The following is a 14,887-nucleotide window of genomic DNA, read 5'->3' as shown; positions in this document are numbered from 1 at the left end:
AATTACATACCTAGGGTATGTAAATCAACTTAGGGTATTCGAGTGAATGAAGATATTTCTTAAGTATTTATGAGACATTGATTTAAGATCAACTTAGGGTATTCGAGTGAATATGAATTAAGACACTTCACGAGACATTAATAAATATACTACAAAGAAGTATTAATTAATAAAGTTTCGTGCGATACGAATTGTTAAAGTCAAAATCGCATGATGATGTGGGGCACGTGACGTGGGCAAGCTGCTAAGGTCGGCGTGTGCTGATGTGGACCGGCATGCCACGTTGCCTAGGGTGGTGGCCTTTTGCTTTTTTTTCCCTTATTTTTTTTTGCGCAGCGATGATTGGATATATAATATTGGTCCAAAAAAAGATACTTCTTAATTATTTATGAGACATTGATCTACATACTTAAGGTATGTAAATCAGCTTAGGGTATTCGAGCGACTTCTTAATAATTTATTAGACATTAATAAATTAACGCGTAAAAATAATATATTGCGAAGGACTATTAATTAATAAGGTTTCGTACGATACGAATTGTTAAAGTCAAACTCGCATGATGATGTGGGGCACGTGACGTGGGCAAGCTGCTAATTGTGTAGGTTGGCGTGCGCTGATGTGGACCGGCATGCCACGTTGCCTGAGGTTGCTTATTGCCTTTTTTTTTCTTTTTTTTTTTGTGCTGCGATGATTGGATATTCTATCCATTATGCGGATGTGAGACATGTGGTAGCCGAATATCCCTTCCAGATTCCGAATCTTCTCACGAATATACTCCCCCCTTGCTTGTGCAACCATCAATTGTTCTTATGCTAGCCCCACTTTTCAACCACATCACAATCTAGCTGCCCAACAACTTGGACTCAATGCCTCATAGGGCTTGCATCCAATCAATCTATTATTTATTATCCATTCACACAAGAAACCTAGATGAGGACTTCTCCACCACATTGTAATGTGTAGCTACCATTATTCATCGAACATGATCTTGATCATATATCACCTCATGTTGGTTTCTGACGTATATCACCTCATGGTTGGTTTCTGACATTTCGAACATTTTTTCCCCTTTTCACCCTTCTCCAATGCTGTCACAAAACATGCTAAATTCCCTAAAAAGTATATATGTTTTATTCAAGTCTTCATTTCAAAAAATAAAGCTAGCTTTTCCAATACCTTCCGCATGATATATGCCATGACACATCGCCCCTCATATGCACATGACCTTCACATTTGTATAATAGTAATGCTTAGTAAATCTAAGCTCTTCTCTCTAATAGCAATCTCTAATTGCAATTGGTGGTAGCTGCCTTCCTTGCAAAGTAGCACTTAGCACACATCAGTACGTGGCAGTAATTGTCCTCAAAATAGATCTTACAAAGCAACTTCTAATGCCTAGGCTTCCTTTTGTCAAGACTTCTCACCATCATAACAAAAATTGGATCATTACTCACTACATCTTGTAGCTTGGTTTGCAATAATCATGGATTTCACCTCTCAGAGGACCTAGACAACTTGACAAATCACCATAAAAAGCATTGCTTATTATTAGTCAATGGGTCCAAACATGCTACTTTTTGTTTTTAATAACTTCAAAAATTCTCACTAGCCTACATATTTGAATGTCAAAAGAAGATGGCATATAAATAACTCAAAAAAGAGAGTATGGTTCTAGTCCACAAGTACACTACTAATCACAATCCAAACTTCAATTAGCACATCAATTTCTCGTAGAATGGTAGGCTAAGGCATGATATGTAGCATTAATTACATCTAATATATCTCAATCATCACACACTTAAATCTTAAACTAGTTTTCTATTGGCTCATTACTTGGATACAAACTTAAATGCATAACCTCGTGCAAGTAAGTATTATCAAGCAAATCCCTTTGATTATAATCACTTTGCTTATGATAATTTTACTAGTTAAGTTGCAAGTAGATTTAATGCTTATTAAAGAAGACAATTGGGACAAAAACATATCTGTCTCTCACAAAAACATATTTGTCTCTCATACACACAGAGACACACATATCCTCCCCCCCTTTACACACACACACGTGCACACACACACACACACACACACACACACACACACACACACCATCATCATCATCATCATCATGCAGTTCTTTTAGTTTATGCTTCCATGCTCATGATTTCAAGTGTAAAAACAAGGTATACGATCTTAATTAACAACTTGTGATGTAATATACTCTTGTAAACTTTTATGCAAAGACATTTACACATACCTTTTAGTGCCTTATATGAAACTTTTTGTAAGGCTAGGTTCCACGAAGGAGCAAAGTGCGAGGGTGATATGACATAAAATTATTAGAGAATATAAATGTCATAGATGTTAATGTAGGAAAAAAGGTTCTGGCCAAGGGAGGTCAAACTAAGCAGAGGACATCTTACAAAAAAACAAGTCGCCCTGCAATTTGCAAGATTTGAACCTAGGACCCACTACATTAAGACAAACTCTCTAACAATTTCGCATATACACATCTGTTAATGAAGTATTGTGTATTACATTAAGGCAAACTCTCTAACAATTTGGCATATACACATTTGTTGATGAAGTATTGTGTATTACACTAAGGCAAAGTATCTAGTGTGTGTGTGAAGAAAATTGGTGTATCTGCACCTTTGAAATACCCTTTACTTTTATTGTTAAAGCATTCTAATTCTTGCATCATGGCAACTTTATTGAAAAAAGTGTGAAGAAAAAGAAAACTCTGGTTTCGTGTTGTAATGGAAACAATTCACCACCGGGAGCCTGATGCTAGTGGACATGAGATTTGAATCTGTGGTCTGACCACCTCCTCCTTATTTTCCTGTGCTGAAGAGGGATTGCTCTTAAAGCTTTTGGAAATGGTGGTTTTGGGCACTTTTTAGTAATGATAATAATTTTAGAATTACCTTCACCACACCAAATGAACGTGTGTCACCATTTGAGGAGGAGCTTTATAAAAAAATAAAGCCCGAGTGCTTTTGATTTTTTTAATTTGGAACTTTTCTCCCTTTGCCATAAGCAAGGTGCTATGGGGTTGAATTAAGCGTTGGAGACCTTAGGTTCCTTTGCATGGTAGCAAGCAAGCAAGCTTTTATTTGATATGAGGAATTGAGCCAAGAGGCTATCATTTCTTGACAGAGTCGCGACCCTCTACATGAGATGCCACAGGCCGTAGGAGGGTGGCAAAACCAAGTGTTTCTATCAGAAATCGAGTATGCAGGCCATAGCCACAGAGTACTAAGCTGTAAACTTGTATAGCACAACAACATATACAGCCAAACCATAGACAATCAATGCACCCAGAGCCCATCAGGTTTCCCACAATCACTCCAATTTTGGTTCTCTTTGAATTTGAGCCTTTCTCTGGTTAACGGGTGTATTGGTGCCTCAGATCTTATATATATTTGTTTTTCCCGAAGCAGGAAATGGGCTGCATCTCCTTCAGCCGATCAGAAATCCCGCCTGGAATCAAGTTTCTGAGGCGAATCAGAACCAAAGAGTTCAGCTATGAGGCCTACAGAACCTCTGTCCTTCTGCTCACCTTCATAGCTTACACTCTCTACCATGCCTCAAGAAAGCCTACAAGCATAGTTAAGGATGTTCTGCAATCAGACAGCACAAGTAACTCCCTTAAGCACCCTTACCATGTGCCTTGGCCTCTCAAGCAAGTTCTTGATCGGCGCCCACTGAGCAATGAAAGTTTTCATGGGCGTCCTCAAAGCAATGGAGCCCTTGGGCACCCCCAAAGCATTGAATCTGTGCAATTTGGTGCAGGGCCTCTGCAGGGATGGGCGCCCTTCAACACAGACTCGGGTACAGCTCTGCTTGGTGATGTGGATGTGGCCTTCCTTGCATCCTATGCCATAGGCATGTACTTCGCCGGCCATCTAGGCGATCGGCTATGTAACAGATGGTTCCTTACTATTGGCATGATTGGCAGTGGCATCTGTGTATCCCTCTTTGGCATGGCCTACTGGTGGAACATACACTGGCTTGGCTATTTTTTTATTGTGCAGATCATTGCAGGCTTTTTTCAAGCCACTGGATGGCCCTCAGTCGTAACTGTTGTGGCCAGATGGTTTGGAAAAAGAAAGAGGGGCGTGATTATGGGTATTTGGAATGCCCATACATCTGTGGGGAACATTCTAGGATCTTTGATTTGCTCTGCCATGTTGCAGTATGGTTGGGGATGGTCTTTTATTGTGCCCGGCATAAGCATAGCTACCGGAGGCTTCTTAATTTTCTTGTTCTTGGTTGTGGATCCTGTTATAGTTGGCTTTCCTTCACCCCATGAGAGCAGTGAACATAGTAATCACGAAGTATCAGCAGTTGACGAGGATCAGGATGTTGCCGCGGTCCTGACTGATCCCGAAAGCGGCCTGTTGCAGGACTCCAATTCTCAACCCTTATTGAATGGTGCAGAAACCCGTGACTTGGAGGACGAGCAGGAAACTGCTGTGAGTTTCTTTAGGGCCTGGACCATACCGGGAGTGGCACCATTTGCCTTGTGTTTGTTCTTCACCAAACTCGTGGCCTATACGTTCCTATATTGGCTGCCATTCTACATAAGGCACACAGGTATGCATACATGCTGCAAATAATTCCAGCCCATCATTATGCATGTATGGTCAAAGCTATACAAGAGGTAGAGCCGATCATTATGCATATATGGTCAAAGCTATACAAGAGGTAGAGCTCACATGTTTTGAGGAGACACTTTGACATATGCATTGGGAAGCTGCCATCGTTTTCGCTTAAGCATCGTCGCCAGAAAAGGATATGCTTTGTAAGGACATAGACAGAGTAGGTATGGATGTGCATGTGAAAAACATCATGGTGAAGTGCTGGAAACATGATTTTTTTTTTTTTGTTTGCCCTTGCAGAGATAGAGGGCAGGTATCTCTCTGACTCAACCTCTGGAAACCTTTCAACTGTTTTTGACATTGGTGGTGTGCTTGGGGGTATAGTGGCTGGTTACATATCAGACAGGATGGGGGCAAGTGCTACAACAGCAGCATCATTCATGTATTTCTCGATACCGGCTCTTTTTCTCTACCGTATCCTCGGCTCGGTTTCTCTATGGCTAAACCTTACTCTGATGTTTGTGGCCGGGATGTTTGTGAATGGGCCATATGCCCTAATCACCACAGCAGTCTCAGCTGACCTTGGCACCCATAAATCTTTAAAGGGAAACTCTAGAGCTTTGGCAACTGTGACTGCTATCATAGATGGCACTGGATCGGTGGGAGCGGCAGTGGGACCATTATTGACTGGCTACATATCTGAATCGGGATGGAACTCGGTGTTTTACATGCTCATGATGTCCGCCTTGTTCGCAGGATTGCTTTTGACAAAACTTGTGATAACAGAGGTGAGGGAACTGATGACAAGAGAAAAGGCGGCCTCCAGTGAGAGCTGATGATATGGGCAAGCAAGAGCATGGACACCGATACTAAGCAGGTACAGGACTGTCTCTCATCCTAAGGTACATAGTTCTTAGCACTAAGAGCTTTATAAATCGGTTACACATAAAGCTTATGTCCAAGAGGGTTGACTATATTAATGTGCAAGTTGTCTTCATTGTGTCGAGGAATGTTGAGATTACTATGCTTGCCTGTTTCCTTCAAGCCATAACGTTGATGATGCTTGCTTTTGGTTCAGAGAGTGTGCCTCTAACCAAGACTGACCTCAAATTTATCTTTCCTTGATTATTAACAAATAAGAATATGTATGTATGTACGCATGTTTGCAAAAACAAAAAACTGGAAGAAGGGGAGGGGGAGGAAGGGGGTGTTAACTTGGCATCAAGGATTGGTGAGATGTGATATTCCAAGGCCACATATTATAACTTCTGGGTTCCTTTAGGCTGTGACAATCGATGCTCAGATTTAGTTAAATGGATTATGGCTGCTCAGAATCGGTTGGATGGTGGACACCAATGCTCTGATAGTCTACCAATAGTTACCGTGTATGACAATCTTTTTTCAAATACTTTATAAAGGTTGGACCATCTAGGTGAACCCACAGGGGCCTTCGGTCACTTGTTCTCATGAGCCTTTTTGGCAGCAGCTGCAGAAATTGTGTGCACTCACAGGCTGGTGTAGTGGTTTAAGTTTTGGGATCTTAACTGAGATATTCCAGGTTCAGGTCCCGTTCCCTGCACTTTAGTGCCATCATCTGGATCATATGGGTCCACTAGCTTTGCCATGACATAAAAAGACTCCTCTCTCTCTCTCTCTAGAAGATTGCTTGCTTTTAGCAGCAAGGTCATTTGCAGTGTTTGTAGGCTTTTCCCTTGATTGTGCTACATAGCTTTCATTTCCACTTCTTGGGGGGTTGCATTTGTATTACTTTTTGATATCAAAGCTCTGATGTATTGGAGACCCTACTTTTTGTTGATTGCAAGGAGTTCTTTTGTCTGGTGTGTATAGTATGCCACCAATAGTTTCAAATTTATGTTTAACATATGCAAGTACAAACCATGGACTGATAGAACGTACAATTCCTTTGTTTAAATTTTTTCTCCCACCCCATGCAATGCCTCTTATGCTGGGCTAATCAGCACCAGCTTGGCTAAAGGACTGATCCATCCGAGTCTCTCGCCATTTTGAGCTCTGGTACTTATGTTCAAGAAGAAGGATGGGAGTCATAGTTGTCACGTCGTCCCATTCTATATATCCCTACGGCGTTGTCACGTTTCCTGTTTGTGCAACTGGCATCGATGGTAGCGACACCGGTTTTCTCTTTTTTGTCAAAAATGTCAACCAACAGGCAACAATCAAATTCTGCAAGCGTTTATTTGACAATGTCTATTTGGCAACGATTTACAAGCTACAGCTTAATGTTGTTAATTGGAGAACCTATTTGTTTTAATTATTCTTTACTTGGTTCTTGAGATGGTGCACAAAGAGAATAATGTTTTTTTTTTTTTTGAGGTTGATAATCTTGCTTGGTGTATCTCTAGATGTCAAGTCACTCACCATGCATATGTGATGACATGCTTGGATAGTTATTACTCCACTTGAACCATTTTATGTAGTTACTCTGCTACCATTTGTGTCCACTGAACACCATTTTCTGCCTCCATTTTACTTCCGCTGAACACCATGTCACCATTTGTGCCTCGGACTGGCTCCTGCCCATTGTGGGCAGGAAATGATGTATAGGCTGGTTGCACCACCACCCAGGCAGGGCCCACCCTGTCAAGGATGGACCTATCATGGGCAAGGAGTGTTGTGTAAGCAGTCCCTTACTTTTTTTCCTATAGATGTGAGAGCTTGAACTCACCCATTTTGTGGTAGGGAATGTTGTATGATCAGTCTTATTTCTGAGAGAGAGAGAGAGAGAGAGAGAGAGAGAGAGAGAGTCATGCTAGTCCATGTTTATGCAGGTTTAAGAGATGTTACACATCTTGCAAATTTGTGAAGGCTCTGCTATGATGTGAAATCGGATGAGGGCACATACTATAAGCATGAGCAGCAGTATACAGCCACTTGAGGAATAGCACACCATTGGTCAGTGGAACACCATGAAGGATTTAGCCTTCTCTCAACAGTGTCATATATACTAAAACCAAACCTTTCAAACTGGAGGCTTGGGAAAGGAGTTTCTATTGTTTCTCCGATGTCTGTTAGGGCAGTAGGAAAATATGCTGAGTGTAAATTCAAAATTCTCAAAGTATGCTTGAGGTAAATTATTCAATTTTAACATTGTAGATCATAACTTTTCACATTTATATAGATGGACCTCACATGCACAAGATGCATCCTTATTTTTTTAAAATTTTGCACACTTATTCACATACCTGGAGGGATGAAGCCTAAGCCAAGTCTTTGTAACTAAATGGATTGTTGTGTAAGTTTTTTTGTTTTTCGAGCCAGGTTCAGAAGCGAGAAGCTCGTTCTAAGACTCGAACAAATTGTTGTGTAAGATGCACACAAACTTTATATATGAGGAAAGTTTACAGTGAAAAGATCACAAATGAGGGGCATCCACATGAATGCAAACAGTGTCGATGTTGCGGCGGTTGTTTTCTCCTTTTCCCTGATTGTTGTGAGTACTTAAGATCTGCTGGCCTAGCTCCTGCCCATGTCAGAAGATCCATGTTTTCAAGCATTATAATAATGTTAGTATGCAAAATGGTTTATCATTTATATCCATGCTGGTGGAGGTGCTGGCACAGGACCTGCCATGTCGCCGGCATGGTCTCGGGCTGTACTCTCCAGCCCCTCCACCAATCAGCGAACACATTCAGACTCCCATTCTCCAGTGGAAAAATCGAGATGGTTGATGCTTGCCCTGCTTAATCACATTCCACCGGAAGGAAGCACTTTTAATCAAATGATTGCAAGCACATCTAATCTTGTTTTTTTTTGAGAAATTTTTGCCTGAAAAGTAATCATATGACTGACTTAGCAATGTAATGTAATAAGCATATGAGCGCCTTTCTTCCCATTATAATTCTAGAAAGTGAATGCCTTTTGGCTAATATTTGAGTCTTTTCAAGAACTTTGGATTGCAATGTAACCTTAACAGTGTGTCAACATGATCACTTTCCTCTTCATCAGAATAAAAAAATCACTTATGTCTCTAGCATGCTCACTTTCCTCTTCATTAGAATAAAAAAAATCACTTTACACTTTGAACGCTTAATATTGTGCTCTAGCTTGTGTCTATGATCACACTCATTTGCTATTTTCGCTTGAAGTGCAACAATTTTCTCTTGCATTGTGGGTTGTGCAAGTAAATTGGCCATTTTGTACAAACAAATACATAAGTAAAGAAAGTATAATAATTAATTTACAAATAATTAAATAAAGCATACCAATTGACTTAGCTCATACTCCCCGGTTGCATTGAATTTGAACAAGAAATTTTTTGTCAAAGATTGAACTCAAGTCTTGCTTCACACACTAATTCTAACAGAGTCTAAATGTATAGATATTATACGAGCTTAGGAGCATAGGTCTAAATATGATCAAAATAAAAATTTGCACCTTCTCCACCCCTTCAAAAATTCAATTCTTATCTTGAAAATGGAAGAAAAGTTTTCAGATTTGTTTTGGATTTTTGCGGATTTTCTAGAGTTTTTTGATATTTTAGGTCTTTTATGCTCAAAATAGATAAAAAAATTAGGTTTCGAGTCCTGAAACATTGCTAAGAAATCACCAAAAATTGTGAAAACTCTCAAATTGTTGGTTGAACTTTGGAAGTACTCACAAAAATTTACAGCATTCAATTTGGCCAACAAAAGTCCCAAAACTTGAATTTTGATGAGTCATTTGAAGTCTTGTTTTTAGCTTAATGAGCTTAAGATTTATACATTAAAGCTAAGCTTCTTCAAATTGGCAAATATCAAATATAGGCATAGGCTGAGAGTGGTCACTTTGAGCTGTTGGTAGAGAGAAGAAGATGATGAAGAGGGTTAAGGGATTGAAAAGTGGTTTTTGATTCTTTAGGTGCAATCTTTCTCCCTCCGTGTGTGGCCTATTTCCTACACGAGTATTTTGAGCATTCAATTGCTAGAAATAGCCTCCAAAAATACAAAAGTTGTGCTTTTTCTTGCATGGCACTCTTTCTTTACCCAAAATAGAGAGCTCCTAAATATTAAACTACTTGGGGCTAGGGGAGCTTTCCCCCTAGCTTTTTAAGCTTCACAAAAAAAATATTTACAAGTCTAAGCTTGTAAAAATAAATAAATGAATGTGCACAAGCTAACATGTATATACAAACCTTGTCCAAAATTATGAATGCCTTTCAATAATAATAATATATGTGCTTCTACCTCAATCTTCTGAGTCTTCTTTACCTATAAAATATAAAAAATGTTACGAGAATGTATTTTAAGTCCTCTTAAAAATATTATTCTACCCTCGTAGATAATTTGGGAACGCTTGGACTGTCTTTGCATTGTCAAATTATGTTAATATCTTGGGTGATGCCATTACAAATATTAATACATTTGGTGCACATTGATGCACAAATACATTTGGTGCACATTAATGTATACTTGTGGCTTCCTATGTTTGTTGGAGTAGTTGACAGGGTGATTCTTGGGAGTACTTATGCCTGATGAACATGTGTGTGGTGATGGTTTGTACACCTATGGAATAATTGTTTACCAATTTATTGTTGGATATTTTATAGGTGAAGAGGACTTATAAGATTGGGACAAAAGAGCACAAATTATTATTTTTGGAAGGCATTCATAATTTTGGACAAGATTTGAATATATTATATGCTAGCTTGTGCACTTCCATTTATTTATTTCTACAAGCTTGCAGTGACTAACATCTGGCGGGCTCTGACACTTGGCGGTGCACTGACACTTGGTTCGCCGGCGCGACACGGTGGCGGTGAGCTGTGAACGGGTCCACAACCAAGATGAACTAAATGATTGCAAGAGTTACATAGGGTTGGGCATGGCCAACCTTTCTTATGATTACAACCTTTACAGTGCTGTTTCATGACACTCATTATGCAATCTCTCATATGTAGCAGAGAGATACTAAGGTAATTAACCTCAAAATGGAATTTACATCTCTTCTTACTACCTGATGCTGATTTCATCCTTGAAATCTATTACTGTAGAGCATAGATATTCCTTGTAGTGGTTTTTTTTGTTTAGAGCATGCGAAGAGTTATTTGAAGAAACTATAGCATCTTCTAGAAGTTTGTGTCTATCATGGCTTCATAGGTAGTATGCATGTAGGATGGAAGACAACAGAGCCGATGGTAATAGTACATTATTCCACTATTTGAAGGCCCTATATTGAGATCAAATTTCATGCGCAATTGTCCTAGATATCTATTAGAAGTTTGATGAGCTTGAAGAATTTGAGTATGGCCCAACGAGTGCTAGATCTAGAATGGCTCTCCATGCCTGCACTGTTGTGAGCATAAATTGGCACTACTTATTTAAAGTCTTAAATTTGTTGTGCTCAAAGTGAGGAAAGAATGTGAATCCCTAGCGTGCCTTTCATTGAACTCCCTATCAACAAATCTTCTTTTAATGGGCATGTACAATGGATCAATTCTAAGATGCCTTGGGGATGCCTTGTAAATGTTTGCATATTGCTTAATAACAAGGAACGATAGCCTCTAGGCTAGCTAAGGATGGCTAGATACCAAAGTGGTTAGCTAGAGCTTGATCATCAGCATTAGCTTGGATTTCTTCATATCCTCCACGTGATTACTATAATCTCTTGCTTCCATCTTTTGTAAGCATGTGCAATCATTAACGTTACAATGAAGATCTCCACTAGATCAACAAGACTTAGATTTTCAAGTCATGAGCCTTTTGCTACATTGTTCCGTAGTGATTCGAATTGCTATAGCTTTCTAAGTTCAATTTTCTTTTGTCTATTCCCTACCAAGGGATATGGTAGATTTTTGCATGGGGGGCTATTGTACAGGCTTCTAATTGAATTGGTGTTGTGGGATCAGAAGGAATGATTTGTAAGATAACCTATCATGTAAGATGGGGTTTAAGCAATGGATTTCTTGTGAGAATAATTTTCTCATAATCTACTACTGGAAGATCCAAGATTAGGTCTTTCTGATAAGATACCATGGGTTTGCGTCTCGCTGACTGTTCGAGTTCTAGAGCATTAGTGTTGAAATTAAAAGAAGAAGAAGGGAAGTCACTCTCAATTAGTGGGGGGTTAGTGTCCCCTTTCTATTCATTATCATAAAAACTAAGTAAGCCTTAACCCCATCATAAGAAGGTGGTGGTGGCTTCCTAGTGATGAAGAAATCATGAAGGGAATGTAGATCCTCTTCCTTAGGGAATAAAGGGTAGGGTGGTTGCAAGATGAGGTTATCTAGTTTCATGTAGTGGGCGCCCTTGGCTTTAGCTGGAAAACAGGCATTTTTTTCAAGAAGAATAGCCAATCTCTCCTAGTTAGCCAAGGAGTTTCACTTTAAGGTCTTCTAATGAAACATCATATGCAAAGTTGGGCACCTAAAACTATAATCTGATCGAATATCCAATAATTGCAAATCCCCTTTTCTTTGGGAACCAAGTTTGTATACAGGCCCTGTCGTAGGTTTAGACAGGTACAGTGAATATGAGTAAATTGCTTATAACTTTTACATTATTACTCATATGATGTTCCCACTTTGCATATCACAAATACAAATAACATAGAGCTTAACTTGATTTATCGAGTAATTTTTGATGTGTTCTACTATTTTTTATATTATTTAAAATGTATTAGAATTGTTAAAAAACATACTATTTTATTCTCCCACCACATCTACCATTTAAAATGCTCAAATTGTATAGATCTAGTGATGATTAGATTGGGAAAGATTAGTATAATGTGGGTATAAGGTAAAATTACAAATCTAACGGTTGGATTTTTGTAGATTTACTTTGAAAAATTTATTATGACTGTCAAAGGCCCATTAAATCAATAGTAATTTAATTTTAGAAAATTAAATATTGAATCTTTCAATCTAAAAACTCAAGGGATCAATACTCTTGTTGCCATGAATTTATTAAAAAAAATTTGACTTGATTTGAGTATGGGAAGATCCATTTTCAATCCTCCCAAGTGAAAATTCCCATATTGTGTCCACTCTCCCCTTTTCAAGTCTAAAACCAATCCTAGTTAGGTTTGGAAATCTAGGCTTGGTAAACTTCACAGCTTAGGTTTCATTCCATGTGTGAGGCTTGGGTAGGCACAAATCTTATATATGCATGCCACTTTATGTCCACATGAGCATCGGGAGGATCCACATAAGCAGCTTGCCACCTCAGCTTGCCACCTTCACCCTCCATGTCAACATGGTCAACCTAGTTGACTTCCCACGTCATCATCCTAGTCATCATTAATGCCACATCATCTTGCCACCTTTGCATGCCACCTCGCACTTTGGTGACATGGCATGCCACATCATGGAATTGCCACATCAACCATAATAGTGCCACATGTGAAGAGAATGCCACGTGTCATGCACGCATGTGACACATGGCACCTCCTTCCGACCTCCCCTCTTTTTTCAAAAACATATTTTTGAAAAAGTTAATTTAGTAATTTAGAGAAATAGAATATAGAATTTTAAATAATAAAATATATATAACTTATTAAATAAAAGAATTTAAAATCACTAATTTTAAAGGATTATATTTTGGGATTAAATCAATAATATTATTATTAAAGTTTATATTATTAATTTAAAAAAAATAAATTTTTTAATTTAATATTTCTTAAAAAAATTTATGTAGAATAAACCTTTGAATAAAATTTGAATTTAATACTTTATTAAAAAAAGCAGCTATATAATTATAAAATAAAAGATATCTTCAAAGATATATTTATATATCTAGTAATGATAAATATTTAGACTTGTTAATAAATATTATTAGTAATATTGATTTTTAAGTGGATAATAGTTTATCTTTAATTATCTTTATGTTTATCTTAGTTATCCAATCAATCTTAGATAGGAAATCCAATGAGATTTGAAGTGGATAACCTATTTTTCCTATATAATCACACATCTCTAGTACTATCCCACACTTATCTCTAGTACTATCCCATCATTGAGCCTTTATAATATTTTCTCTCTTAGCTTCCTTGAGAATGGGTTCTCAAAGTCGTAGGAGTCGGAAACGTGATAGGACTAGACTCCTCCCCGTCCACCAAGTTCAAGAGGAGGAGAGGAGAAGGGTAGCTCATGAGAGAAAGAGAGAGTGGAGAGCACGTCAACGAGCAACACCTTCCGTTTGGCGATGATCCAAGCCTTGCTCCTCCTCTTCCACTTCCTCTCCCTTCGCCCTCTTCCCCCCCACTACCCCTTAGTTTAGATAATCCACATGAACCCGCCCTTCCTAAGTCCTCTCTTCTACAAGAACCCACCCCCCTCCTTTGGGCGCCCTTCGTGTGGATAGGAAAGAACTATCAAAGTCAGGGGCACATCGTCGTGCCCATGCAATCTTCCATTCCTATTTCAAAGACCTCACGCCACAGGCATGTGTGCTTGATGCTTTGATTGATCTGCCCAACATGGCCAACTGCAGGGCACTTTTCGACATTGGAGGTCGAAGAGAGAGGAGAGCTGGCATGGCAGTGCTACAAAGTGTTCGTCATTCCTATATAGTTAACAAGAAGAGGAACTCTGTGGATGCTTTGGCTGCTCGAGACGGGCTATTGTGGCAGCAATAAGTAGCTCCCAAATGAAGGGTAAGGTTAGTGCCACATCTTGCATCCTTTCCATAGCACCACACGCACTTAGAGTTGGGTCTATTAGACGATAAAGTTTAGATGCCAATGAGGTTGGTGCTTTGTGGGCGAGTAGTGGTCGTGTAGCTAGGCATGATCGCCTACTAGATGAAACCACTAGAACCTTGATAGAAAGTTTTTGGGAGGAGAATTGTCGTGCCTCGCCAGTTTTCAAGAAAGCTTTGCGTAAGAGAGTGACAAGAGGAGTGTTCATTGAGCACGGTGCTTGCTTTCTTGAAATGACCCAAACTGAGTTGTATTCTCAGTTTGTGGCTTCATATCCAGAGCTTAAAATTGGGCAAAGGTCATTTGAGGGGTGTAAGCCTTGGTTTGTGAGGTACTCACGTCAGCGTGACACATGTTGTTGTCGCTACCATGTTGAGTTCAAACTTTTTTATGATGTGTTCCGTTCTCTTAGTGGGCATAGAGAGTTGCCTCATAGTCCACGTGATTTCATCCACTCTCTTTTGTGTGCATGCACGGAGGATGCCCAGTTCCATAGGATGCCTTGTGTGGAGAGACATCATGTGGTTCACTTGCACATCTACAGATGGTAGATCTTGATGCAAGTGACCAAGAGATAGTGGCATGGCAACGTTATGAGTATGTGACACACCAGTTCCAGAGTGGTGGACAGTCC

General features: G+C 39.2%; 1 protein-coding gene across 3 annotated transcripts; it reads left to right on the top strand.

The window, feature by feature from the left end:
- The first annotated feature begins 2,539 nt into the window (after positions 1-2,539).
- LOC147607839 (putative glycerol-3-phosphate transporter 1) lies at positions 2,540-8,000 on the top strand. 3 transcript variants are annotated; one of them, XR_015264645.1, is made up of 4 exons: positions 2,540-4,597; positions 4,903-5,479; positions 7,410-7,707; positions 7,900-8,000. XR_015264645.1 is itself a non-coding variant. In XM_086790185.1 (4 exons), exons 2-3 carry the CDS (start codon positions 3,445-3,447, stop codon positions 5,436-5,438), a joined length of 1,689 nt encoding a protein of 562 aa, XP_086646311.1. In that variant the 5' UTR covers positions 2,676-3,332; positions 3,442-3,444; the 3' UTR covers positions 5,439-5,479; positions 7,410-8,000. The 3 variants fall into 3 exon arrangements, 1 of the variants encoding a protein (XP_086646311.1); XR_015264644.1 differs by having other exon boundaries at positions 7,879-8,000; XM_086790185.1 differs by having other exon boundaries at positions 2,676-3,332; positions 3,442-4,597; positions 7,410-8,000.
- Positions 8,001-14,887: the final 6,887 nt, after the last annotated feature.

This window comes from Cibotium barometz, chromosome 54, assembly GCF_041138505.1.
Source record: "Cibotium barometz isolate CiBa-2024 chromosome 54, ASM4113850v1, whole genome shotgun sequence".
In the NCBI taxonomy this organism is placed as follows: Eukaryota; Viridiplantae; Streptophyta; class Polypodiopsida; order Cyatheales; family Cibotiaceae; genus Cibotium; species Cibotium barometz.
The sequence above is the reverse complement of the archived record's forward strand: the minus strand, read 5'-3'. Positions and strand labels throughout refer to the sequence as shown.

What these genes read in the sequence shown, in the direction of transcription:
- LOC147607839 (XM_086790185.1), top strand. Translation starts at nt 3,445, where the DNA reads ATGGGCTGCATCTCCTTCAGCCGATCAGAAATCCCGCCTGGAATCAAG. An exon ending in ATTCTACATAAGGCACACAG is followed by an intron (nt 4,598 to 4,902) that starts GTATGCATACAT and finishes TTGCCCTTGCAG; the next exon opens with AGATAGAGGGCAGGTATCTC.